Genomic DNA, 24,270 nt, shown 5'->3' with positions numbered 1-24,270 from the left:
CCGGTGCTGACATGCTGCGGTCCTCGAGGTGTGAGGCCTGCGGCGAACCGGGGAATCAATTTCTGAGGGAGGGGCTTTGTGAGTGGTGCTTCCCCGACGGGGAAGGCACCCTGCAGTCCTCCGGTGCGATTTCGGACCTGCCTCCTCCTCAGCCCGGGCGGCGCGGGCCGGCCACAACGCCGCCTTTGGCGGGAACGGCGGCCATTTTAGGGGGACAGCGTGAGACGGACTCGCTCCCAGATGCAGACAGGATTGGTTGCACTGGCTCTCAACAGGCTTTGCCCCCGGCGGGGGGTTTGCCCGACCGGGGCTCCCAGGACGGTCCCCCCCCCCAGGGATTCCAATCAGCGCCCCGTTTTTCTCACCTGATTTTATTCTGGCAATGCACATGGCTTATTTGCAGGGTATGGGAGCGCAGGCGCCGAATCCCCTGGGGGCCCCTCCCCCCAAGGTTCCTAAACTTGCTGTTGGTCTCACCGCCTCGCCAGTTATGCCTGGATCCCTGCCGGGTCCCTCTCCCGTGCCACCCCGGGGTACCACGGGGGTGGCTTCGCCAGTGAGAGACGACTCCCCGGAACCCCCGGAGGCGCATCCGGATGGACATACGGAGGGGGACGACCCTCGAGCCCTACTGATTTTTCAAAAAGAAGAGCTGGATGAACTCATCCACCATATTATTCAGGAGCTGGACCTAGACCCACCTCCAGATCCGCCGATCCCTGTGGCTCCTGCCGTCGCCACCTCTTCTCGCAAAGGGGATCCAGTACTTGCCGCCCTCCGTCCTAGGGCAAGGGCTTTCCCTATCCATGAGTCCTTCCTACAGCTTCTCACCAGGGAGTGGGACACTCCCGAGGCGCCCTTGAAAGTCACACGCGCCATGGAAAAGCTATACCCGCTCCCTGAGGATTTTTTGGATCTTATCAAGGTGCCCAAGGTGGATTCAGCGGTGTCGGCAGTGACCAAGAGGACGACCATCCCGGTCACGGGTGGAATGGCCCTGCGGGATACGCAGGACCGTAAACTAGAAACCTTCCTCAAGAGGGTCTTCGAAGTCTCTGCCCTAGGTATGCGGGCCGTGATGTGCAGTTCGCTCGCGCAAAGGGCCAGCTTACTCTGGGTACAGCAGCTTCTCACCTCTCAGGAGTTGCCCCCCGAAGAGGCCGCCCAGGCGGACTGTCTGGAATCTGCCATAGCATACGGGGTGGACGCCTTGTATGATCTCTTTCGCGTAATGGCGCGGTCCATGGTTTCGGTTGTAGCAGCCCGACGGCTCTTGTGGCTTCGCAACTGGGCGGCGGATGCTTCCTCCAAGTCAAGCCTTGGCTCCCTCCCCTTTTGGGGGAGTTTTTTATTTGGAGAGGACCTGGATCAGATCATCAAGTCACTGGGGGAAAATTCGGTGCATCGGCTGCCGGAGGATAGACAGCGTTCCTTCAGGTCATTTTCTTCCGGTAGAACCAGGGCCAGGGCACAGCGACGTTATAGGTCTTACCGGCAGTCCGGTTCCCGGACACAGCTGACAAGATCCCAGCCTTGGTCTCGTTCCTTTCGTGGGCGGAGGCCCGTGAGAGGGGGTCCAGGGCAGGGAAATCCACCCACAAAAGTCCTCCCAGTGATGCCAAAGGAGCCCACTTCTCACCTCCCCGGATCGGAGGCCGCCTCATGGACTTCTACGAGGAGTGGGCAGTTATCTCCACGGACCAGTGAGTGCTGGACACCATAAGAGACGGTTACGCCTTGGAGTTTGTCTGCCCCCCGAGGGACCGGTTCATCTTCTCCCCCTGCGGTTCGGATCTCAAGAGGATAGCGGTTCAACAAACACTAGACCGACTGCAGGAAATAGGGGCCATCGTTCCCGTCCCCTTCGAGGTGGGCTTGGGCCACTATTCCATTTACTTCATCGTTCCCAAAAAGGACGGTTCCTTTCGGCCCATCCTGGACTTGAAGGAGGTAAACAAGGCCCTCAGGGTCAGCCGGTTCTGCATGGAGACTCTTCGATCAGTGATTGCCGCAGTGCACAAGGGAGAATTCCTCGCTTCAATGGATCTCTCGGAAGCATACTTGCACATTCCCATCCTGCCGGCTCACCGGCGGTATCTTCGCTTCAAGATTCTCGGTCAACACTTTCAGTTCAAGGTGCTTCCCTTCGGTTTGTCGACCGCACCTCGGACCTTCACAAAGATCATGGTAGTGGTGGCGGCGGCCCTCCGCAAGGAGGGTATCCTAGTACATCCGTACCTAGACGACTGGCTGATTCGAGCGAAGTCCTTCTCACATGGTCAGACCTCAGTGGCCAGAGTAGTACAATTCCTACGCTCTCTGGGCTGGGTGGTGAACCTTCCAAAGAGTTCCCTTGTGCCCTCGCAACCCCTGGATTTCTTAGGAGCGAGCTTCGATACCCGGCGGGGTATGGTGTTCCTGCGCCAGGACAATGCGCAGGCCCTGAAGGAGCACGTGTCTCGGTTTTTGGCTTTGGAAGAACCAACCGCCTGGAATTATCTGCAGCTCCTGGGAGTAATGCCCTCCACCATCGTCATGGTACCCTAGGCGTTTGCACACATGCGTCCACTGCAGGCGTCCCTGCTATCCCGTTGGAAACCAGTCTCCCAGGAGTATCAGGTGATCCTGCCGCTTCCACCATTAGCCAGGAAAAGCCTGGATTGGTGGCTTGTCCCCTCGCATCTGGCTCGGGGAGTCTCGCTCGAGGTTCCCAATTCGGTGGTGGTGACCACCGATGCCAGCCTCGCGGGATGGGGCGCTGTCTGCGAAAGAAGCGCCACGCAGGGGACTTGGACGCCAGAGGAGGCAAAGTGGCCGATCAATCGCCTGGAAACGAGAGCCGTGCGTTTCGCTCTCCAGCGTTTTCTTCCCCTGGTGCGACACAGAGAGGTGAGGATCCTCTCGGACAACGCCACCACCGTGGCCTACATCAATCGTCAAGGGGGGACAAGAAGCAAGCATGTCTCCCTCGAGTCAACTCCCCTGATGGAGTGGGCGGAGAGCAATCTTGTCCGGATAGCGGCCTCTCACATCGCCGGGGTGGACAACGTTCAGGCGGACTTCCTGAGTCGTCAACAGCTAGACCCCGGCGAGTGGGCTCTCTCCGAGGCAATGCATCTCATCGTCCGTCGTTGGGGGACTCCACGCCTCGATCTAATGGCGACCTTTCTCAACGCCAAGGCTCCACGCTTCTTCAGCCGCAGAAGAGAGCGCGGCGCGGAGGGGGTGGATGCCCTCGCCCTTCCGTGTCCGTCGGATCAACTGCTCTATGTGTTTCCTCCTTGGCCTCTGGTCGGCAAGGTTCTCCGCAGGTTGGAACATCATCGAGGGACTGTAATTCTCGTCGCCCCGGAATGGCCCCGTCGGCCATGGTTCGCAGATCTACTTCAGATGACGGTGGACGGCCCGCTTCGCCTGTCCCATCTTCCTCATCTTCTGCGTCAGGGGCCGGTATTTTTCGAGCAGGCAGAACTCTTCTGTCTTGCAGCCTGGCTTTTGAACGGCGCCGTCTCCGCCACAGAGGCTACCCGGAGACAGTGATCTCAACGATGCTTCGTTCCCACAAGCCTTCGACCTCCGTCGCTTACGTTCGAGTTTGGAAGGTCTTCGAAGCCTGGTGCTCCGACCGCGGGGTCCAAACCATAGAGGCGACTGTCCCGCTGATCTTTCATTTCCTACAGGATGGTCTGGATAAGGGTCTCGCCTATAATTCGCTCCGGGTTCAGGTGGCGGCCTTGAATGTCTTGGTACAGAAGGACTGCTCTCTACCCCTTCAGCCGGATATCGCACGTTTTCTGAAGGGTGCCAAACACCTAAGGCCACCGGTCAGGGATCCTTTCCCTTCTTAGAGCCTCAACTTGGTGCTGTGAACGCTGTCGGGCCCTCCTTTTGAACTCCTGAGGGGGTCCTCCCTCAAGGACCTGACCCTCAAGACGGTTTTCCTGGTAGCCATCTCTTCTGCTCGCCGGATCTCAGAGCTCCAAGCCTTGTCCTGCCGGGACCCTTATCTGCGTTTCTCCGACTCCGGGGTTTCCCTTCGTACGGTGCCATCCTTCCTACCAAAGGTGGTCTCGGCCTTCCACGTCAATCAAACGGTGGAGCTTCCAGCGTTCGCTCCAGAGGAACCCCGGTCTCTCCGGCTCCTGGACGTCAAGCGTGTGCTGCTCCGTTACCTGGAGGTTACCAATGACTTCCGGGTATCCAATCATTTGTTTGTCCTCTGGTCAGGACCGAGGAGAGGTTCTCAGGCATCCAAGACGACTATTGCGCGCTGGATAAAGGACGCCATCTCATCGGCTTACATTGCGGCGGGGCGGGTGCAGCCTCGCAGCGTGTCGGCTCATTCCACGCGATCCCAAGCGGCGTCCTGGGCGGAATCTCGCTCAGTTTCCTCCCAGGAAATCTACCGTGCGGCGACGTGGAAGTCGTTGCACACTTTTTCCAGACATTACAGACTACACCTGGTGCCTCAGTACACGGGTTATTTTGGCGATCATGTTCTCTGAGCAGGTCTCTCAGGACCCCACCCGGTTTAGGGAAGCTTGGGTACATCCCACTGTCTGGACTGATCCAGGTACGTACAGGGAAAAGAAAATTATTCCTTACCTGCTAATTTTCGTTCCTGTAGTAGCATGGATCAGTCCAGACGCCCGCCACTAGGGGTTTCATTAGGTCCTGCTCGGATTCTTCCAGGTAACTTTCATTCTGTTTGTCTCTGATTATTGTTACTGTTCACAGCTCCTCACAAGTTGACTGTTGGTGGTCCCCTTGACCGTTTGTTTACTTATATCTTTCTCTGTTCCTTTTTGGGGACGGATCTGGATCCAAAATGTTGTGTTTTGCTTTTGGGCTTTGCTATGCGTAATACTGAGCTCCAGCAGAGGGTACACTACTCTATATGCTGACGCTCTCAAACTCTGTTCTGACTCCATCTGCTGGTCGGGGGATATAACCCACTGTCTGGACTGATCCATGGTACTACAGGAACGAAAATTAGCAGGTAAGGAATAATTTTCTTTTCGCAGCTCTCAGGAGCCTTCATCTGTGCTGCAAACGGCTAGCTGGAGCATTCATCTTCACGGCGAGTGGAGTGTGTCCCGTGGCACATGGAGGCCTTCATCTTTGCCGCAAACAGTGCGCCAGGGCCTTCATTTTCGTGCGTGCCGTTCGTAGCATTCTGGCGTCTCCTTTGCCATTTTCTGCGTGGGGGGGGGGGGGGGGGAGTTCTGCACAAATTCTGCGGTCTGCAGTAGCGCAGAATTCCCCCAGAACTATGTCTTCTTCCTTCCAGTCTCATATAATTACTTTTTATTTTAGAACTTTCTTTCCCTTTCAAAATGTTTCCCTCTTGTCCATTATTATTTTTCTTTTAAGGTATTTGAATATCTGTATTATATCCTACTTTCCCTTTTCAAGGTATACATACATTTAAGTCATACCTTATGGGGTAGATTTTCAGACGAGCGCGAATAGCCTACTTTTGTTTGCGCTCCAGGCGCAAACAAAAGTACGCTGGATTTTAGTAGATACGCGCGTAGTCGCGCGTATCGGCTAAAATCCTGGATCGGCGCGCGCAAGGCTATCGATTTCGTATAGCCTGCGCGCGCCGAGCCGCGCAGCCTACCCCCGTTCCCTCCTAGGCCGCTCCGAAATCGGAGCGGCCTAGGAGGGAAATCGGAAATCGGAGCGGCCTAGAAGGGAACTTTCCTTTGCCCTCCCCTCACCTTCCCCTCCCTTCCCCTACCTAACCCACCCGCCCGGCCCTGTCTAAACCCCCATCCTACCTTTGTCGGGGGATTTACGCCTCCCGGAGGGAGGCGTAAATCCCCGCGCGCGAGCGGGACTCCTGCGCGCCGGGCCGCGACCTGGGGGCGGGTACGGAGGGCGCGGCCACGCCCCCGGACCGCCCCGTGCCGTAGCCACGCCCCCGTACCCGCCCCCAAAACGCTGCCGACACGCCCCCGCAACGCCGCGCGCTCAGGCCCCGCCCCCCGACACGCCTCCCGACACGCCCACTCCGAAAACCCCGGGACTTACGCGAGTCCCGGGGTTCTGCGCGCGCCGGTGAGCCTATGTAAAATAGGCTCACCGGCGCGCAGGGCCCTGCTCGCGTAAATCCGCCCGGTTTTGGGCGGATTTACGCGAGCAGGGCTCTGAAAATCCGCCCCTATGGTTTTAGGGTGCAAACCCTATGCTATTGTGCTTGCCCTGTCTGGGTTGCTTCTGCTTTGTAGACAGTCCACTGGAAATTTGAACCTTAGAAGGAGCTTCTCTCCAGAGGAAATCATGGGCTATTGTTTTCACAACAGCTTTATAGAGATCATGCCTCATTTCATCTTGTGCTTCTTGGGGTGCTATAGAAGCAGCGGATAAGTATAGTAAAATTGCATTTGAAATTCTCTTGCTGAGTTGCCTAGCTTGTTTATGCTAGACATTTTTCTTTTTCTTTTTTTTGCTGGTTACATTTCTGCTGGTGTTAGAGTAACCTGCTGAGTTTAACTAAATATAAATTTTTCTTTTTGCTGTTTAAAATTCTGCTGCTGTTTCAGTAGCCTGCTCAGTTAAAATATTTTATTTTCTTTTTCCCTCTTTTGTTCAGTTTGCCTATGGTAGCTGTTTTTTAAATCTGCCACTGGGAATTTGAACCTCAGTCTTTATTCCCACCCATCCCATTGCTCTTTCTTCTTATTTGCACACCACAATCTCATGGCATGCAGACCTTCCCTTCTCTAAGGATCCTCACTGGCACAAATCATTTTATTTTTTAGAGGTCATATATTGCTTGTAATCCCATAAGAAACAAAATGGTTTACATTATATCATCATAAAACATTCATTAAATGAACATAGAATAGATAAATTAAAATAAAAAACAGAAATCACTATTAGACTGTACATAAACAGAAACCCATATCATTCACCCCAGATTTAAATTTTCATCCCTTTCCCTCCCTCAAAGTTTACTTGTGTTCAAGTTTAGACATAACTCTATTATGTCCTTTTTTTTAGTTTCTGGAAAATTTCTTAACACTCAGTCAGGAAAAAATAAGCAAGCATGCAGGCAGCAGCAGGATGGTGGTTAGCCATTCTATTTTTAGTGAGTGCCACGTATATGATTATCTTCCAGTTGGGGAGAGATTGTGTGTGCACCTGGTTCAAAGAACCCCTAGCACTCAGGGAATGAGTATATAGTCTCTGGAAGATGGAGTGACTGACCTGGAGTAGCTGAGACAGAGAAGTACATAGAGACCACCTTCAGGAACATTGTAGAGAGGTATCACCTCCATGCTGGCACACTTGAGTCACCAGGAACTGAGGGAGATAAAAATATATAGAAAAAACCTTCAGTTATAGTAGAGCTATCTCATCTTCATTCTGACAGCCTTATGCTGCTCTGGAGAATCAAAGACACTAGAAAGGAGAACATCACCTTTCCATGGCAGAAAGTGTTCCTATAGCTGGGGCATGCCCTCCTGGTGATGTAGTATCCTGTGTCCAGGAGGGCAGGAATAGGATTGTTGACATTGATGGTGATTTGATCATTAGTAATATAGATAGCTGGGTAGCTTGTGGCCAGAAGGATTGCTTAGTAATTTGCCCGCCTAATGCAAAGGTAGAAGACCTTGCCTATCTCCTAGATACGATTTAAAGCATGCTGGGGAGGAACTGGCTGTCATGGGCCATGTGGGGACCAATGACATAGGAAGGTACAGGAAGGTAGGTTATGAAAACTAAATATAGACTTCTAGGTAGTAAACTAAAACCCTGAACCTCCAGGTTTGCATTCTCAGAAATGCTAATTACTTTCACATACAGGACCCCAGAGGCAGGTGAAGCTCTAGAGTCTCAATGTGTGAATAAGACAGTGGTGTAGGAAGGAGGACTTTAGATTCATTAGGAACTGGTGATCTTTTTGGGAAAGGAAGAGCCTATAGCTAAAGAAGAGCTCAGCTGCTAGTGCTAACAATTAAAAAGAAAGGAAGAGCCTATAGCTAAAGAAGAGCTCAGCTGCTAGTGCTAACAAAAAGAAAATAAAGCATGTTTTAATGAAATCATTGGGGGGAGGGGGGGAACCGGTCACTCAGAAGTACATGGGGTTTGAGTGGATTATTCACAATGGATACCTCTAAACCAAGGAAATTAGATTGTTAAGACTATGAAGATATGGAAAAAAATGTTTCCAAATTAGATGTATCAACTACTTGTATGAGGGTTGTGAAAAACAATACATTTAGACATCTGTATGCAAACCTCAAAAGTCTGAAAAATAAGATGGGAGAGTTAGCGTGTATGCATTAGATGAAGATATTGACATAATAGGCAAACTTGCTGGAAAAAGGAAATACAATGGAAGATAGTGATACAAGAGTACAAAATATATTAGATCACAGAGCAGATAGAAATGGCTGTGGCATTGAATTATATGTCAAGGATTCCATAGAATCAAGTAAAATAGAGAATCTACAAGCAACAAACTGCAACCTAGAATCATTATAGATAGAAATTCCATGCATGACACAGAGGAGTATAACACTGGTGGTTTGCTACCACCCACCTGACCAGGAAGTTGAAAGAGATTGTGAAAAGTTAGGAGAGATTAGATAGGCTTCTAAACACGGAAACATAATAAAGTAGACTTCAGTTACTCTGACATTAACTGGGTAACCGTCTCATTGGAGCATGACAAGGTTAACTTTCTAGTTACTATAAATAACTGCTTCATGGAGCAATTAGTCCTAGAACCAGTCTGAATAGAAGGCTACTTTAGGGCTAGTTCTCACTGAAATGCAGGATCTGATGCAAAAGGAAACAGTGATGGATCTGCTTGCCAACAGTGACCATAGTGTGATCATATTTGAGATAGTCAAAGGAGAAAAAGTACATAACTACCACAATAACTTATAACTTTAAAAGGGGAGATTAGGATACAATGAAGAAATTGGTTAGAAGAAAATTAAAACAGGCATTTACAAGGATTAAAAGTCTGCATGAAACATAGAGGCTATTTAAAAACACCATATTTGAAGCCCAAATAAAATGTATTCTTCAAATTAAGTAAAGTCAAAAGAAGAACAAGCACCTGCCAGCATGGTGAAATGGTGCCACCAAAAAATTCAAAGACAAGGCATTTAAAAAAAAATAGAACAGGTCTAATGAGGAAAATAGGAAGGCACATAAGCACTGTCCACTTAGATGTAAAACACTACTAAAGCAGATCAAGAGAGAATTTGAGGAAAGACTTGCCAAAGAGACAAAAGGTAGTAATAAAAGCTTTTTCAACTGTATTGGAAACAAAAACTCTGCGAGGGAGTCAGGCCTTTAAATGACTGGAGGTGGGGGTTAAAAGGGGCACTAAGGGAAGATAAGGCCATAGCAGACAAACTAAAAAGTCGATTTTAAAATGCCGGCATGTGGAAATCCTGGCAGATATGCGCATGACCGGGCTGAGCACATTTTCAAAATGGCCTGGCCATGCACGTATCTGGTATGCGCAGACGTGCTGGCAGAGCAAAAAGGGGTGGGCTGAGGTGGCATCTGGGTGGGCCGGGGGTGGGGCAGGGGCCAGCCAGGATGGCTCTATTTTGTGCTGTCTCGGTGACTCGCGCGCCGGCCTTCACATCGGAAGATGAAGTAAGTTGTAAAACAAAAAAAATTCTAATAGTTGGGGAGGGGAGAAGGGAGAAAGTAGGTAGGGGGGATAGGAAAGCTCCTTTATTGGAGTGGACTGGAAGGAAACTGGAGATGGTCCCGATTGCATTGCCGCGTGCTTTTTAAGAAAATCCCCCGCCTTATGCGCCATCCGCGCACACATGCATGCTCCGTTATAAAATTGTGCACCCATGTGCACGCAGGTATCAGATTTTATAACTCTTGCATGCTATAAAATTGGCGCGTCTTTAAAAATCCATCTTTAAATGAATTCTTCAGTCTTTATAGAGGAGGATGAGGAGATACCCATGCTTGAACTATTTTTTCTAGGTAATGACATAGAGGAATTCAATCAAATTGATGTGAGTTTGGAAGATGTACTATAACAAATCGACAAATTAAATAGCAAATCAAGAACCTGATGGTATTTACCCCAGAGTTCTAAAGGAACTCAAACATGAAATTGCAGACCTACTACTGGTAATCTGTAATATATCATTCAAATCTCCCTCTACACCTGAGGACTTGGAAGGAAGAAAAATCACATCATTTTTCAAAAATGGCTACAGTGGTGACCCAGATAACTATGGACTGGTGATCCTGATGTCTGTGCCTGGTAAAATTATGGCAGCTATAATTAAGAACAAAATTACTGGTCAAATGGATAAATATGGCTTAATGGGAAAGAGCTAGCACGGATTTAGAAAATGAAAGTTGTGCCTTACTAACCTATAAGAATTCTTTGAAGGTGTAAATAAGCACGTGAAGAAAGGTGTGCATTTGGATTTCCAGAATTTGTTTGGTAAAATCACTCAAGAAAGACTCCTCAGAGGTGGTGGTATTTCACTGGTTAAAAGACAGGAAACAAAGAGTAGGACTATATGGTCAGCTTTCATAATGGAAAAAAGTGAATAGTAGAGTGTTCCAGGGATCTGTTGTGGGAACAGTGTTCAATTTATTCATTACTGATCTAAGAAAGAGAGCAACAAGTGAAGTAATACAATTTGCAGATAACACAAAAATATTCAGAGTACTTAAAACACAAGCAAATTGTGAGGCACTGCAGAAAGACCTTGCAAGACTGGAGAACTTGTTATCGAAATGGCAAATTAAATGTAACTGAAGGCTTAAGTTCACAATTTAATCATGTACTATAATGTAACTTAAACTATTCAAACTAGAATTGCTGAAGAGTCTCAAGTTGTTCATCAGGGGGCTGTCACTTCCATTTTGATACTTGATGATATGAGAAAATGGGAAGCATTTGAGGCAGTTAGTTTCACAGAAATTAGAAAAATCATTCCAATGATGGACAGTTCTTGTCCACTTTATCCATGCCCTACCCCCTTACTTAAGATCCTGTGCAATGCTATTGCACCTATTACCCAAATCATCGTTATCACTTCAAAAAGGCAATCTACCAACTGTGCTGAAGTAATCCGTAATCTGGCCAGTTTAAAAATAAAAAAAAGAATCTAGACGCTTCAACCCTAGCAAATTATTGCCCAATATCCTCATTAAGTTTCTTGGCAAAAGTTAGAGACAGCAGCCCTTCAGCAACTTAATGACTACCTAGAGTTATTTATTTATTTATTAACTTTTATATGCAGACATTCAAATGAATATCACATCGGTTTACAAATAATTGGGGGTGTATAACCTTAAAAAAGAGAGAGGAAGAATAAAGTTACATATAACAGGGATATCAGAGGAACTTGAGTAGAGAGAGGAAATAAAAAGTCAGGATGGCCTAGGGAGAGAATAATATGAAAAGAGAAGATGTAAAAAACAAAAAAACTATTTTACAGATGCAATGAGGTCCAGGTGAGGTGCGGATTAAGTAAAGGCTTGTTTGAAAAGCCAAGTTTTAAACTTTTTTTTTAAAATCCTTGTGCAATGTTCTTGGCGTAGGTCTGGTGGCATCGAGTTCCATATTGTAGGTCCAGCTATGGATAGTGCACGTTCTCTCGTTGAAATGTGTTGGGTAAGCATATGTGAGGGTGTAAACAAGGTACCTTTGTAAACAGATCTGGTTGGTCTGCCGGAGGTATAATACTGGAGGGTGTCATTAAGCCAATGTATATTCTTGTTTTGCAGAGTTTTGTGAATTATTGTAAGACTCTTGTAGAGGATTCTAGCTGGGATTGATAGCCAATGGAGTTCTCTAAGGATTGGTATGATATGGTCCGATCTGCGTGAATTGGTGAGGATTCTAGCCGCAGCATTCTGCAGCATTTGAAGGGGTTTGGTTGAGATTGAGGAAAGTCCCAAGAGTAGGGAGTTGCAGTAGTCGATCTTCGTGAAAAGGGTAGCTTTGGAGTACTGACCGTAAATTGTTGTGATGTAGTAGTGGTCTTAATTTCTTAAGAACTTGCAGTTTGTAGAAACAATCCTTAGCTGTGTTGTTGATGATTTATTTTAGGCTAAGATGGTTATCAAGGATGACACCTAGATCTCTGACATGTTGAGAGAAGGAGAGGGGAATGGGTGAGGGAGGGGGGTTGTGGCGGGCTGGGGAGATAAGCAGTTCAGTTTTTGATGAGTTTAAAGTGAGTTTGAGATTGGTGAGGAGGCAGTTGATTGAGGTGAGACAGTTGTCCCAGATTTTAAGAGTGTTGGGCACTGAATCGGTGACAGGGATTAGTATCTGTACGTCATCCGCGTAGATATAGTGGGTAAGCCCAATGTCAGCGAGGAGTTGGCATAGTGGTAATAAGTAAATATTGAAAAGGGTCAGGGAAAGGGAAGAGCCTTGTGGGACCCCGTGTGTTAGATTAATGGGGTTGGATTCATGGTTGCCAATTTTGACTTTGTAATGACGGTTGTTTAGGAAGGATGTAAACCAGCTCAGGGCAGTACCTAAGATACCAATATCTGAAAGGCGGTCAATTAGAATGTTATGACTGACAGTGTCGAATGCTGCGGAGATATCTAACAAGACTAGGATAAATGATTGGCCTTTATCTAGTCCTTTGAGGATGGTATCAGTTAGGGAAATTAAAAGGGTTTCTGTATTGAAAAACTTCTGGAAACCAAATTGTGAAGGGTATAAAATGCTGTGTTTTTCAAGGTGATCTATAAGCTGTGAGTTGACCACTCTTTCCATCAATTTCACTAAGAATGAGAGATTAGATATTGGTCTGTAGTTAGCCGGGTCTGAAGTGTCTAGGTTTGGTTTCTTTAAAATAGGTTTGAGGATAGCTTGTTTCAAGGCGGGGGGACGGGGGACCAATCCAAGGGTAAGTGAACAGTTAATACTTTCTGATTTTGGTTTGGCTATAACATCAGGTATAGTTAGGAGTGATTTTGTAGGAATGGAGTCCTCCGGGTGTATGAAGGGTTTCATTTTCTTTAGGAGAACTGTTATCTCATAGGTGGAGGTTGTTTAAAAGGAGTTGAGAGTGATGTTTGGGTTCTTCTGAATAGTATAAATAGGAGGGGGGAACTTCGAGATTAGGTTGGTGATTTTGGAATGGAAAAAGGTTGCTAGTTCATTGCATTTGTTCTTTGCATTGTTATCTGTGATAGGGGAGGGAACTGTATTGGTAAGGAGTGAGACGTAAGCGAATAGGGCTTTAGCAACGTATTGTAGTTGTGGAATTTTTGAGCATAGTAGTCTTTTTTTTGGTTTTCTGTATGGAGGTTCTATAGGAGTGGAGAGTGTTTGTAGGATGCTAGGAGGAAGGGGGTAGGGTCCTTGCGCCATTTCTTTTCTTTGGCTCATAACTATTGATTAAGTGTCCTACGTTCCGCCGTGAACCAAGGTGTTTTTTGTATTAGAAGGATTTATTTCCTTGGCGATAACAGGACAAATTTTTTCTGCTATGTGTTTAGTAATCTCCTTCCATGAACAGAGGGCTATATCCACATTAGTGAAGTCCAGATTCTCAAGAGCATTTGAGAGGGAGAGGATTAGATCCTCTTGGGAGCATGATTTCCTGTAGTGTATGATATTGTTTTGTTTTTGGTGATGAAAATAAACTTCTAGATTTATATCAATATGGATTTTGTAAGAACTTTAAGCGCTGAGGTTTTGCTTCTTTTAACCTTTCACACTGTATATCATGGTTTTGAGAATGGGACTAGTTATTTACATATCCTACTCAATATATCTTCAACATTCAGTACCATCAACCACAATGTACTTTAACTCTGTTTGCAAGAGATGGGAATTGGTACCGTACTCCAGTATTTCAGTTCTTATTTGTATTCAACATGTTCAGATAGACCAAAATATCTCTTCCTGGCATGGGTTGGCCACAGAAGGGTCCACAGATATCAGTATTTTCAGCCACATATTTCAATATGTTTTGGTCCTATCTGTAACATTCTTGCTTCTCTGTGGGTCTCCTATGGAATCTAAGTGGATGATATCCAGTTTTCATTCCTACTCAGTTTTCATGGAACCATACTTTACAGTTTATGACTATTCCTGAACACCATTAAACAATGGATATTCCACAACAAGTTTCATTGAACATATCAAAAACTGAGTTACTTATTCTAAGCAGAACTCCTGTGGTCGACCCTCCCATAGAACTGACATTTAATGGCCTCAAGCTACAAATAACCAAACAAGTCAGGAACCTTGGAGTTCTGGTTAAAAGTGATCTCTGAAGGCCCGTACCCAGAAAGTAACACGTGCAGCCATTTTCAAGATAAATATGCTAAGGCTTCTTAAACCTTTACTTCTGGCTGAAGATTTTTGTTCAGTCTTTCAGGCCTTAGTCATCTCAGGCCTCGATTATTGTAATTCCTTGTACCTTGGATTATCTGATATGATCCTCAAACTATTACAGATCATACAGAATTCAGCTGCATGTGTTCTAACTGGTAAACACCTATGACAACACATTACTCACATTCTAAAATCTCTTCACTGGCTCTCCATCCAGTGGAGAATAGAATTTAATATTTGCCCTCCTAATTCATAACATTTTGAATACACCTGATGTCACAGTGCTGAATTCAATGTTAAGAATTTACCATCTGGGAAAAAATAGTTTTGATCAGCTAATACGGGACTTTTGGAAATTCTCTCCTTGTGCCACGTGAGACTCGGGGCAGAACCTTTTCAATCGATAGTTCTTTATTTTGGAATTCCCTTCCGGACCCGATTTGTCTGACTTTGTGCACTAAGTAATTCCACAAGCAGCTGAAAATATACTTCTTTTCAAAGGTATACACAGGTATATAATACAATATGAGTCCCTGTTTTTGAGGCCCCCGTCGCTAATACCACCATCAATAAAATTATTTTTGTGGTTACCAATTTGTTGTAATGATATTTATTTCTGTATTATCTTCATTTGCAATATGTATGTTTTTAACCTATCCATTGTGAATGTAGGATATGTGCGGACAACAAATTTTAAAAAATTAAAATAGACAAGAGCAAAGTGACAGATAGGGGAAAATAACCTTATAATGGATTCTGCATTAGGAGTAACCAACCAGGAAAGGGATCTTGGAGTTATAGTGGACAGTACGTTGAAATCTTCAGCTCAGTTTGCAATGGTAGAGGTTAAAAAAAACGAACAAAATGCTAGGAATTATTTGAAAAGGAATGGAAAATAAATTGGAGAAAGTTATGCCTCTGTAGTGTGGCTGCTCCTTCAGTATTGTGTGCAGTTCTGGTCATCCCATCTCAAAAATGATATAGTGGAATTAGAAAAGATACAAAGAAGGGCAATAAAAATGGTTAGGGGGATGGAATAGCTCCCTTATGAATAAAGCCTAAGGGCTGGATTTTTAAAGCCCATACACGCGCCAGCTTATTTTATAAAGGACCGACGACGCATGTAAAGCCCCGGGACGCGTCATAAGTCCCGTGGCTTTAATAAAAGGGGTGGTCTGGGGCGGGGCCAGAGGCCTCCGGCACAGCAGCCATTTGCCCCTGTATCAGAGGATTGCGTGCCGGCAGGCTGCCGGCGCGCGCAACCTGCGCCTGCTTCCAGGCAGGCGCAAAAGGTGAGACAATTTGGGGGGGTTAGGGGGCGGAAAAGCTAGGGGAAGGGGTGGGAAGGTCAGACTGGGGGGGAGGGAATGGGGGAAGGCCATGGGTGTCGGCGTGTGCAAGGTGCACTAGTGTGCACCCCCTTGCACGCCCAACCCCTCAATTTATATCATGTGCGCGCCGCGGCGGGTAGCACGCGCACATGTATGCCCGTGTGTATTTTTGAAAGTCTATCCCTAAATAGGCTAGAGCTTTTCATCTTGGAAAAGAGATTGAGAGGAGATATGATAGAGGGCTACAAAATTAAGAGTGGGGTGGAACAAGGAAATAGGGAATTGTTATTTAGCCTTTCAAACAACACTAGGACTAGGATACACTCCTTGAAATGAATAGGTAACAGATTCAAAACAAATTGGAGAAAGTTTTTTTTTTTTTCTTTTTCCACTCAGTGAGCAATCAGTCATTGGAAAGATGTGGACAGGGCAACTAGCATAGCTAGATTTAAAAATGGTTTGCATAAGTTACTAGAGAAAAAGCTCATAAATAACTATTAACCAGGTGATTTTGGGAGACCCACAACTTATCACTGGGAGTGAATAGGAACAAAATCTATTTTTTAAAATTGGCCACTGTTAGAGACAGGATGCTGAGCTCAGTGGACCTTTAGTCTGATGCAGCATGGCACTTCTTATGTTCTTATGAGTAAGCCTATAGAGCTAAGTAAATACTCTAGATAGGCCCTTAATGTTGAGATTATAGCTCTCTCTAAATTTTTTTCTTTAGGATATGTTGTCATCTTTTCCCACTAATATTCCAAGGACTTCATTTCCTTATCACACCTTGTGATATTAGATATAGATATAATCATATTCAGGTTCTTCTCTTTATTGGTAGCCGTCACCATACCCTCATGTACTGTTGCTCTATATTTTTGTGGCCTAAATACATTATTCCATGAATAAAACGTACAACTCTCTCCTATTTTCTGAAAATGTTCTGTTTATTACTGAGGATTTTCAAACTTATTTTCCAGAGGATGTTAAGCAAGTGTTTGGCCAGACTACAATTCATCAGCACATTCCATTTAATTGGGATTCAGAATTTGTCCAACTACATTTTGGAAAGGAATGGAAGAGACACTTAACTTATGCAGAATTTACTCAGTTTTTATTGGTGAGTGCAATGCAAAAATGCATAAATAATGTTCATTTCATCCGTTTGTGAAATCTGTCATCTATACATTTTGTATACTTTTAGTGAAATGGACTTAATACACATTGAAGGACTTGAAGTTCAACTGTTTATCCTCAAAGACTTCTTTTATTGCAATCAGCTGATGCTCATGAAGCATCAGTTATTCCTTATTAAGAAATGATAAAATGAGAGGACCATGTTAGCCAAGCATACTAACAAATGAATCTGAGTTCTTCCTTTAAAACTTCAGTCAACTTGGCTTAATTGTTTTTAAAATTCATAGTTGTCTAGCTGAAGTCTAAGATGAGGTTTTCCTGGCTGTGATTCATTGTTTTATATTGCTGATTAGAACTTCTCTTGCTCTCCATCACCTATTCGCCCTACTTCCTACTTTTCTTATGATGATCCTAGTTTACTAAGCTTTTTCCCCATTAGGAAGACTATTTTCAAAGCTATTTGTGTAGGTAAGTAGAGATTTACTCAGGCAAATGACTTAACTAAAATTTCTCTCTCCCCCCACCTAGTTAAAAACATGCATGGCTTACAGTGAATATGCTTTTAGCCGGGTTAAAAAGAGGCATTCCAGGTTATGTTTAGGTCAAGAATAAAAAAAAACAACCCATCAAGCATGCATGTGATTTTCAGATGTATATGTTTAACTGTGAACCGGAGTGATATGTATTGTATACAGGAACTCCCGGTATATAAATCCATAAATAAATAAAATAAATAAATATGTGCTATTTTTCCCTGCCTGCTCATATCTGCATTAACAGCAAGTGCAAAATGCTTGGCTACTTTTAGCGTGCATACTTTGCAGATGCAGATTTTTCAAAGGAAACTAATGTATATGGTTTCTCTTTGAAAATTGGCTGCAGTGTACATGGGGTAAAAGTGTTTCTGTAAATTGTAAACCTGGAATATTCAAAATTGCCCCTTATGTCAAAGTTGTTCCTGTATTCAGAGTTATCCATAAGACACTTTTATAGTGGCTATTGAGGTATCATTAAGAGAAAGGGTTTTATATAGTGAGTCGGAGCCGAACAGGCAGTTTTTTTCTTTCCTTTTGCCATAAGGGAACGTTTTGTTGTGTATGCACTCCTGACCAGGATAGAGCCCTCAAAGAAAGCTTATGTGCTACCAGAGCCAGTAAACTAACATGGAGTGAGTAGTGCAGATCCTTGCTGAAGAGCAGCAGCTACTCTAGAGAGTGCTTCAGCTCTTATATGAGCAAGTTGCCTAGCTTGCCTAAGCCATGGAAGCCACCACAACACGTACAACCCTATTGCCTCCACTGTTCAAAATAAAGGCAGGTAAAGACCCAGATGTTTTCTTAAAGAATTTTGAAAGACCTGCCCACATGGCTGCCTGGCCAGAAGCCACCTGGACCATGTACCTGTCATATCTGCTTACAGGTAAAAGCCAAGCAGCCTTTCAAACTGCCAGTCCAGTTTGGAGAGCCAGCTATTTGGAAGTCAAAACCACCATCTTGGAAAGGACGGATTATCTTTCAGAAATTTATCAGCATCAGTTTCAGCATGGTACCCTACAACACAAGGAAAGTCCATGAAGCCTTTTTCATTGGCTAAAAGATGCCAGATGGAAGTAGCTACAGCCAGAGGTGAAAACAAGCCTTGAAGTGGCCAACCAGGTTCTCCTGGAGCAGTTTCTGGACAGACCTATGCAGAATTGGGTATGTCAACACAGAGGGCTTACCCTGGAGAAAGTACTGGATATGGTAGATGCTTTCTATCAAGCTCAGGTTTATGCCAGAACTAATATGGACCTATAACAACGACATAACAAGGAAACTTGTTATGTCGTTGTTATAGGATTATAGCACAAGGCAACGAGGTTGGTTGTTGTAGAACTAATATGGAAGCTGGAAATACAACACACACAGAGTCCTGGGTGTAGCAGTGAGAGTGCAAGACCTCAGAACAACCCTCAGACCATGTCAGCTTCGTTTTTGTACTCCAGTCATAGATGTTACCCTACCAGCTTGTTTTAACTGTGGGAAGAGAGGCCATTTGGTCAAAGACTGTCACAATGAGAATAGAGAACTGATGGAGATTAACCTGGTGACCCAGCCAGCACTAAAGGTTAAAGTACCCACTGGCAAAAGAAAACCTCCAAAAGGGGGAGGGGGGGAACCATTGGATTGGAGGGGAGGAAGAGTGCCTGAGGTACCTGCACAAACAAGAAACAAGATTATCAATGTTTTCACTTTTTGTTCACTTTTTTGCTGGACAGAGCCATAAGGAGGAGTATTGTTCTTATAGTAAAGAAAATGAAGAATCTTTTGTAGAGCACATGGAAATAAATGAGGAAAAAGCCATACAGGCGTGCTCCCATTGTGGAGAAAAAGATCACTTTATCAAAGACTATCCCTGGCTTGAAGATGAATAATTGGAGTGCCAATGGGCACGTACTTTTGTGAAGCTCCAAAGTCTTAATTTGGTGGATGGTCCACAAAATTAAGGCTTTGGAGCTTAATTTTGATCTCAGTTGAGCTGAATGAAGTTGCCACCCAAGCCATGGCTGATTCAGGATGTGGGAAGACTCTTCTGTAACAACCTAGCCGAGAGTGGGTATATTGATTATAGGAAGGAGGCGACACTCACTTGCATACATGATGACCAATGTGTTCTTCTTAGAGGGGAATAAGAAGCTAGGCCTAGTGAGAAGGAAGCCTAGGGAAGGATAATACTTCTGAACTGTGAGTTACAGTATATTGCTGTCTTTATTTTATGACCTGTGAAGCATAGCTGCTTCTGTTTTGTTTTCTTGTTATCAATAAAGAAGTTTATGAGCAAACAGCCAGTGTCCAGCCTGTATCTGTTCGCTGGCTAGCCCAAGTCCGCTCATCACTGTCAAGGTGACTGAAAAGTTAAGCACAAGAAGATTAACATTCAAACGTTACAAAGGATTGAAAGCAGGGTAGCAGGAAAGTAGTTTAGCTTTTAGTTTATTAATGTGTATGCTCTAAGCAATTAATGTGTGATCGCTTAATGTGTATGCTCTAAGCAATTAATAAAATAACATACATAATTATAAAACAAACACAAAATTAACAAACAATAAAACACGGGTCATACCATCAACATAGTCCAGATCTTAAAAGGCTAAAGTTAGCTGTACGCCTACTTGATCAGGAAGGTCTTTAATGCTGCTTTAAATTTTTTTGGATATTTCATCAGTCTCAGCTATATGAGAATGGAATTCCACAGGGTAGGAGTACATTTGAAAAGACAGGGAAGCAGAGAAAGTGGTCAAGACAGCAAAGATACAAACAGAAAAATATAGTTAAGATAGTAAAATCAGATGACTGGCTCCACATGGCGGAAGGTAATACACCATTAATTGCTGCTATTTCTTGATCTGCCTGTCTATTGGTCCAATTATGTGGATGGTAGCCATCACTTTGGCGGTGTATTACTGCTGCTGCAACAACCAAAAGACAAGACTTGTGATGTATTGCTTGTGACTGCCTCCTCATGTTCACTCAGTTGGCATGATGCAGCCATTATCCCAGTTGCTGCTGCTGATATTGGCCAAAGCAATGTGCAGTTGGGTAGCACTTTTTGCCCTATAATGCCTATACATGAGAGGTTCTTTCAGCTCAGTTGATTGTTCAATTGTTTGGAGAAGGGAATGGTTGTAGAGGTCTGAGAAGGGCAAAAGTTATCCCTCCCCATAAAAATGGGAGTAGAAAGGAAGCTAGTAACTATAAGCCAATTGGTGACCTCAGAGGTGTGTAAATTTAATGGAGTCACAACTAGAAGTAAGATAGTGGAATATCTTGAATCTGGCAGCCTGGAGAACAACATGATTATACCAGAGGGAGATCATATATGAAACTGTCAAGGAAGCAGATCCTTGTGGCTGTATCATGGTTGGCGCCACCTAGTAAGGAAGCTCACCAGGCCCATGCTGGCAGCTGGAGGAGAAGACCGTAGACAGGACCAGCCGGAGCTTCACTTATACCAGCCACCTCCTTTGCAGGTTGAGCCCTTGGGTTCTGGCGGCCAGTAGGACTTAGGTGGGTCCCTGGGGCTAAGTGAATGGGAGTCTGATATGAGCAAAGGTTGTGGCAGATAGCAGAAAATGTAACAGGCCAGAGGTCAAGGTAGACAGCAGAATGAGTACAGGTCAGAGATCAGGGCAGGCAGCAGAAAGGTCAGGCCAGAGTCAGGATCCAGATAGTCAGTGCGAGACAGACAGGATAGACAAGGCCAATAGGCTAAGCAAGGAAAGGCAACACGAGGATACAAAGCAGGAACACAGAACAAGACACAAGGTAGCAACAAGCACTGGAATGCAAGGGCACCAGGAGACCTGTTGCTGAGGTACTGGCTGGTTGCAAAAGACTTCCTTATATACTCCTGGAGATGTGACATCAACAGCCAATGCTACAGGAAGTCCCGCCTGGGGAGACCTGAAAAGGCAGTCCATAGTTGGAGGAAGTCCCATCCTGGGTCCTTGGAATAGCGTGCTGTCAGAAGCTATGCTGGAGTCTCTTTGGATCAGAGGTGAGGGGCTTAACAGTACCTCTCGTCGAAAGCCTCTCCCCCCCCTCCCCCGTCTTCTGTTCCTGGGCTTTAAGTGGGATCTGCGGTGGAATTCTGCCATCAGCTGGGGAGCCTGAAAATTGGTGGCAAGTTCCCATAAATTCTCCTCAGGGCCGTAGTTCTTCCAGGCGATGAGATACTGCAACTTGTTTCGGACCCTGCAGGAATCAAGAATTTCTTCTGCTTTGAACTGGGTGTCCTCTTCCAGAGCGAGTTCAGGCTTTTAGGGTGGAGTTCTGTCTGGCCAAGAGATGATGGCAGGTTTTAATAAGGAGACATGAAAGATGTGTATTGATAGAGATGCAGGAAGCGTGAGTTTATAGGTGACAGGTCCTAGCTGTCGCTCAATTGGAAAAGGTCCCATGAATCAGGGTGCAAATTTTGTGGATGACGTTTTAAGCCTCAGATTCTTGGTATTGAGCTTACGAATGTACCAAGCTGAAAAGTGGGCACAGGGCATAGTTTCTTGTTAGCTTTGGCTTTAGCACCTTGTGCAGCATGGTCAATGAGTTGGTGAGTTTTTTCCCATAGATCCTGGAGCTCTTGTCCTACTAGGGTGGCAGCTGGGCAGGTCTCGGGCCTAGGAACAGGTTGCAGGGTCCGTAGGTGGCATCCAAAGATGATGTAAAATGGTGACGATCCAGTGGAGCTATTGATGTGATTATGGACAAATATGGCCCATGGAAGCAAGGAGGCCCAGTTGTCTTGTCTCTGATTTCAATACGAGCGCAGAAAAGTTTTGAGGATTGGGTTGACTCTCTTGGTCTGGCCATTGCTCTGTGGGTGGTAGACTGAGATGAAGTCTAGGAGAATCCTGAATTTCTGGCATAGACTTCCCTAATACTTTGCAATGGATTGGACCCTCTGATCTGAAAGAATGTAAAGTGGAAGTTCATGGATTCTGAACGTGCCTCTATATCGCTTCATGGTGAGACCGCACCTTGAATACTGTGTACAATTCTGGTCGCCGCATCTCAAAAAAGATATAGTGGAGATGGAAAAGGTACAGAGAAGGGCACCCAAAATGATAAAGGGAATGGAACAGCTCCCCTATGAGGAAAGACTAAAGAGGTTAGGACTTTTCAGCTTGGAGAAGAGATGGCTGAGGGGGGATATGGTAGAGGTGCTTAAAATCATGAGAGATTTAGAACAAGTAAATGTGAATTGGCTATTTACTCTTTTGGATAATAGAAAGATTAGGAGGCACTCCATAAAGTTAGCATGTAACACATTTTAAACTAATCGGAGAAAGTTCTTTTTCACTCAATGCACAATTAAACATTGGAATTTGTTGCCAGAGGATGTGGTTAATGCAGTTAGTGAAGCTGTGTTTAAAAAAGGATTGGATAAGTTTTTGGAGGAGAAGTCCATTACCTGCTATTAAGTTGACTTAGAAAATAGCCACTGCTGTTACTAGCAACAATAGCATGAGATCTTCTTGGTGTGAGTACTTGCCAGTTTCTTATGGCCTGGATTGGCCACTGTTGGAAACAGGATGCTGGGCTTGATGGACCCTTGGTCTGACCCAGTATGGCATGTTCATATGTTCAGGTTTGGCCACAGACAGGAGTCCAGGGAGAGAAACAAAATGTGCCATCTCTGAAAGCTTATCCATAACCACCCATATGGTGGTGTGGCCATTCGATTGAGGCAGATTGCAGATGAAGTCGGTGGCCACATGATGGGTCCAGTGTTCAGTGCAAGTCAACAGTGGCTATAAGAGCCCCCACGTTTGGACTCTGTCACTCTCCTGCATGGCACAAGTAGGTCAGGAGCTCGTGTAATATTGAATATCATTTTTCATTTGGGGCCACCAGTAATGGCGCACGATGAGTTCCAGGGTGTGGGTGATGCTGGGATGCTTTGAGGAGTCATTGACCCATTCTAGAACCTTTTGTCATAAATGCCAGGGAACCACAGTCTTGCCAGGAGGAACCTTGAAAGCTGCACCAAGTACAATCTTGTCTGGGTTGAGGATGGCCTGAAGCAGCTCAAGTGCACCTTCTGCATCAAAGTTGCTGGACAGTGCATCAGTTCGACAGCAGGGCGGTAGCACAACTCGAAGATAAACCTGTTTAAAAAAACAAAACACAAAGGAGGTGCGGAGTAGAAAGCACACACATTTAGATAACAGACAAAAACAACTTTTTATTATTGTGTTACTAAACGACTTTTTGTCTGTTAAACTGTTATTGCTCAGTTTATTTATTTGCCGCACATTATTTTTTTGGCTAAAAAAACAAACTAACCAGGGACCAGCGGGTTTATCTGGGGTTCAATCTCTATGCTTGTGCCAGGTGTTCGAGATTCTTATAGTCTGTATAAATGGTTACAGGATGCTTGGCTCTTTCCAGCAAGTGCAGCTTTTCTTCCAGTGCCAATTTGACTGCAATCAGTTCACAGACACCTTTAGTGTAGTTTTTCTCAGCCAGGGAAAATTTTCTTGAGAAGTAGGAGCAGGTCAACAAAGTATCATTATGGTTGTGATGTAGGAGGACAGTGCCCACTACCAGGGTAGACGTATCTACCTCCACAATGAAGTCTTTCTGGGTCTGGGTGAAGAAGGCACAGATCCTGAATGAGCTCTTCCTTGAGTCGTTCAAAGGCTTGAGTGGCATCTGCTGGCCAATTCCTGGTATCAGCCTCTTTTCTGGTTAGGCCATCAGGGGGGCCACCAATCAGGAGTAATTGGGGGTGAACAGTCTGTAATTGTAGGCAAACCTTAAAAATCATTGCAATGCCTTGAGACCAGCGGGTTGGGGTTACTCCACAATGGCCTTCATCTTAGGAGGTTCCATCTTGAAACCTTGGCATGAAATAATATACCCTAAAAAAGGGAGCTCCACTTGCTCAAAGTCACATTTTTCCAGTTAAGCGCAGAGGTGGTGGTCACGGAGTGTC

At 45.2% G+C, this 24,270-nt stretch overlaps 1 protein-coding gene across 1 annotated transcript in view; it reads left to right on the top strand.

Annotated features, from left to right (window-relative positions):
- The window catches only part of SLC25A13 (solute carrier family 25 member 13), a 535,434-nt gene that overhangs the window by 265,999 nt on the left and 245,165 nt on the right, over window positions 1–24,270 (top strand). Inside the window, exon 5 of the mRNA XM_029588928.1 lies at window positions 16,638–16,777. Within this exon, the coding sequence (XP_029444788.1) occupies window positions 16,638–16,777 (140 nt within the window). The remainder of the gene's footprint in view (window positions 1–16,637; window positions 16,778–24,270) is intronic.

Source organism: Rhinatrema bivittatum, chromosome 2 (genome assembly GCF_901001135.1).
Source record: "Rhinatrema bivittatum chromosome 2, aRhiBiv1.1, whole genome shotgun sequence".
Lineage (NCBI taxonomy): Eukaryota > Metazoa > Chordata > Amphibia > Gymnophiona > Rhinatrematidae > Rhinatrema > Rhinatrema bivittatum.
Note: the sequence above shows the minus strand (reverse complement) of the source record. Positions and strands in the feature narration are given on the sequence as shown.